Genomic DNA, 3,036 nt, shown 5'->3' with positions numbered 1-3,036 from the left:
GGGGACGCACCTCCCCGCGTCCGGCTTGGACATCTTTGGGGACCTGAGGAAGATGAACAAGCGTCAGGTAACCGATGCCCGGGCTGGGGGCTCGCAGGGGGTGCGCTGCGGCAGCTGGGTGTCCGGGTTTGGAGAGTAGCGTTTGCACAAGGGCAGTTGCGGGTGACTGCGACCCGGTGGCGACCCGAAGCTTTCAGAGCCTCTGGGTTCAAATCCTCCCAGATCCACGTGTGGGCAAATGTGTGCTTTCTTGCACTGATAAGAGCAAATGAGGGGAGGATGATCAGGAAGGAGAAGAGAATAGAAGAAGCCCAGTGCAGTGGATGACATGCGCTGGGAAAGCGGGGAGAGATGACTGGAGCGCGAGTGACAGCTGTCTGTGCGCAGATTTGAAGGGCCCCTCAGTGAGGAGGAACACATTTCCTTGTAGCCATCCAGAGGCCTGATTGCGCGCGCATGGAAGTGGCAGAGAGGCAGGCAGAAGGGAAGAACTTTTTGACAATGGGAGCTGTCCAGTGATACCTCCCAAAGCTGTTTCTTCCCTGCCGGGGCAGGTTTTTCCGTGCCTAGTGATCTCATAGGTGCTGCTCAGTCATTGTGGACCGAGCAGTATTCCAAAGGGAATTCCAGACGTCTTCTCTAACTTTCCTCTCAGATTGAATCATGCTGTCAGCACCATGAATATGGGAGGCAGTTACCTGGGGGGTCTTTGGTTAGCTGAAATTGATTTCTGATTCCTTCGTGATAGGACCTCAGAGGAAAACTGCTCTCCTTAGCCAGTTCTTGGCCATCATCACTGTCTTTGGGTCCTTGTCCCTTCAACGTATGGCAAGAATGAGAAGGGACTGGAAGCCCTCTCAGCCAGGAAAAATGTATTACTTAAGCGTCTAGATAGAGAATTTGGAGGACCTGTTGCGCTCCGTATCATGATAGATACTGAAACCTTTGCTAGGGGGTTTTGATTGTCTTTGAAAATGGTATTAATGCTCATGATTTTGATCCAGTTTCATTTATTGTTATATGAGGATGCAAAATGATGCCTGTGGCAAGGCACAGCTTATTCCTTTGGGCGCTTTTTTTTTTTTTCTGTAGAATTTCAGACCAGAGTAGCAATGTGGGAGAGTTTGATGACTTGGATTTCAAAACTGTTTAGGATCTGATTGTATCTAGGTATGCATAGCTGATGAGCTCCTGTGGTTTCCGTGATTAAGAGAAATTGTAGAGTATACTATAGCTTGAAACACCAAAAGCTAATGATCTGAGCATTGATGCTGTTTGCAGGAAGATTCTCCAGGAAACAGAGCTGTATTTTAAAATCCAGATTATTGGCTAGATTTTTAAAAATGTTTCTTAAACTGGTGCTGATTACTTATGGCTATAGTTGCGGACTATTAGAGAAAGCCTTCCAGTGAGTGTATCAATCCCTAACCCAGTTTGCCCTTTGGAAGCCCTGGGTGTTCCCACTCTTCAGGGATGGGCCTGTCAGAAGCTAGTTGCATTGCTTATTTTATTAATCTTCTAATTCAAATGTAGAAGCTGAAATATACTGCCTTGTGGTACTTTTTGTTTTAAAGTTTATCTTTTTTTTTTGCTTGTTTCTTTGTTTCTTTTTTCCTTTCAAATTGGCATTCCTTGTGACACCTTGTCAGGCCTGCATGCTTTGCCAATGTTGGAAGCGGGACCTCCTTTCTCTGCTGCCCCTGCTTACTATTAATTAAGGCAAGAGCCACATGCAAAACAAGGGCTCTTTGTTTCTGCAGTGAGGAAGAGAGAAAGAAATACAGCTACTGGCATTTCTGCTGCTCTGTAGCCAGAATATCTGGTCTGAAATGTTTTTTTAAAACTCATATAAAGTGACTACTTCATCTTTGGTTGGCAACCACTCAGTGTGGGCTTACTTCTAAACTCTGCTAGAGTTGTTAAGTGCTAAGCATACAAATTTGGTAGCCAAAGAGGAATACAAACAAAAATGTGGCGGTGTATGTTTTCTAACTCATTCAGTTTGTCAGTAGTTTGGTCAAAATTTTGTTTCTAGATTCCAGGATGTCAAACCTACACTCAGATTCATATGTTAAAAGTAGGATGTTGGAATTGTGATTTGTGGTTTTGTACTTAGTTTGATTATTATGTTTTTATGTATGCCATTTTCTACTGATCATTTTCTTGGCAGATAGATGCCTAGTTCAAAGGAACTATTATTGAAGAATTGATTTTATTTTCTCTCAAAGAATTTCAAGCATGGACAACGATACTAGAAAATATGTTCTTAGAACAAGTTCTTTATTAGACAAGTGGCAAGAATTTATAATTTTCTTGTATCAAGGTGGAGCCTGATGGTTTGAAAAACCTGTCTAAAATGTTTAAAACCATGGTTTGGGGCTTTCCTAATCAGACCTGTAATTCATAACGAAAGAACAATTGTTTATCAAGTCCTTTAAATCAAGCACAGCAGGTGGGAAAGGTTTTGAATGTGAACTCCAGTGACAACTTCTGCTTTAGACAGATGTGACTTGCAAGGCTGATTTGACTTTAAAAAGCAGTGGTTTAACAGTGTCCGCTTAGCACTTCAGTTTCCATTTTTTGTTCTCCTGGAAATACAGTGATAGTTTCATAATTTACTGTTGACATAGTAGCCAAGTAGTTTAAAATGGTGTCGTTTTGTATTGGATTATATTTACTTTCCTGTTTTCATTTATTGCACCCAAATACCTTAACAGTTGTTTCAGTTTGCATTTTATGTCTCCACTTTCAGTTGTATCCTTCATAACTATCTCAAATTACATATTTCACAGTTGTAATATTGGCAAAAGGCAATTTCAAGCTTTGCTTTCCCTACTTTACATCACATCAGAATATGTTTTAGTGTTTGCCGCACTCTTCAAAGTGATTATTTTAATTTCTTTCAAATAGCACTTCCTTTTAACACGTTTCCCCCCTTAGGTTTTGGACTTAATCCCTGCCCGTATAGGAATTTTAAACAATAGGGAATAGTTTAAAGAAGAAAATTCAATGACTCATAATTCTATCATCCTAAGA

The 3,036-nt window shown here is 41.4% G+C and overlaps 1 protein-coding gene across 1 annotated transcript in view; it reads left to right on the top strand.

The window, feature by feature from the left end:
* The window catches only part of Sec11c (SEC11 homolog C, signal peptidase complex subunit), an 18,668-nt gene continuing 15,632 nt past the window's right edge, over positions 1-3,036 (top strand). The window contains exon 1 of the mRNA XM_015482338.2: positions 1-67. Coding sequence (XP_015337824.1) covers positions 53-67 — 15 coding nt within the window. The 5' untranslated portion in view covers positions 1-52. The remainder of the gene's footprint in view (positions 68-3,036) is intronic.

Source organism: Marmota marmota, unplaced genomic scaffold, assembly GCF_001458135.2.
Source record: "Marmota marmota marmota unplaced genomic scaffold, marMar, whole genome shotgun sequence".
Classification (NCBI taxonomy): Eukaryota; Metazoa; Chordata; class Mammalia; order Rodentia; family Sciuridae; genus Marmota; species Marmota marmota.
The sequence above is the reverse complement of the archived record's forward strand: the minus strand, read 5'-3'. Positions and strand labels throughout refer to the sequence as shown.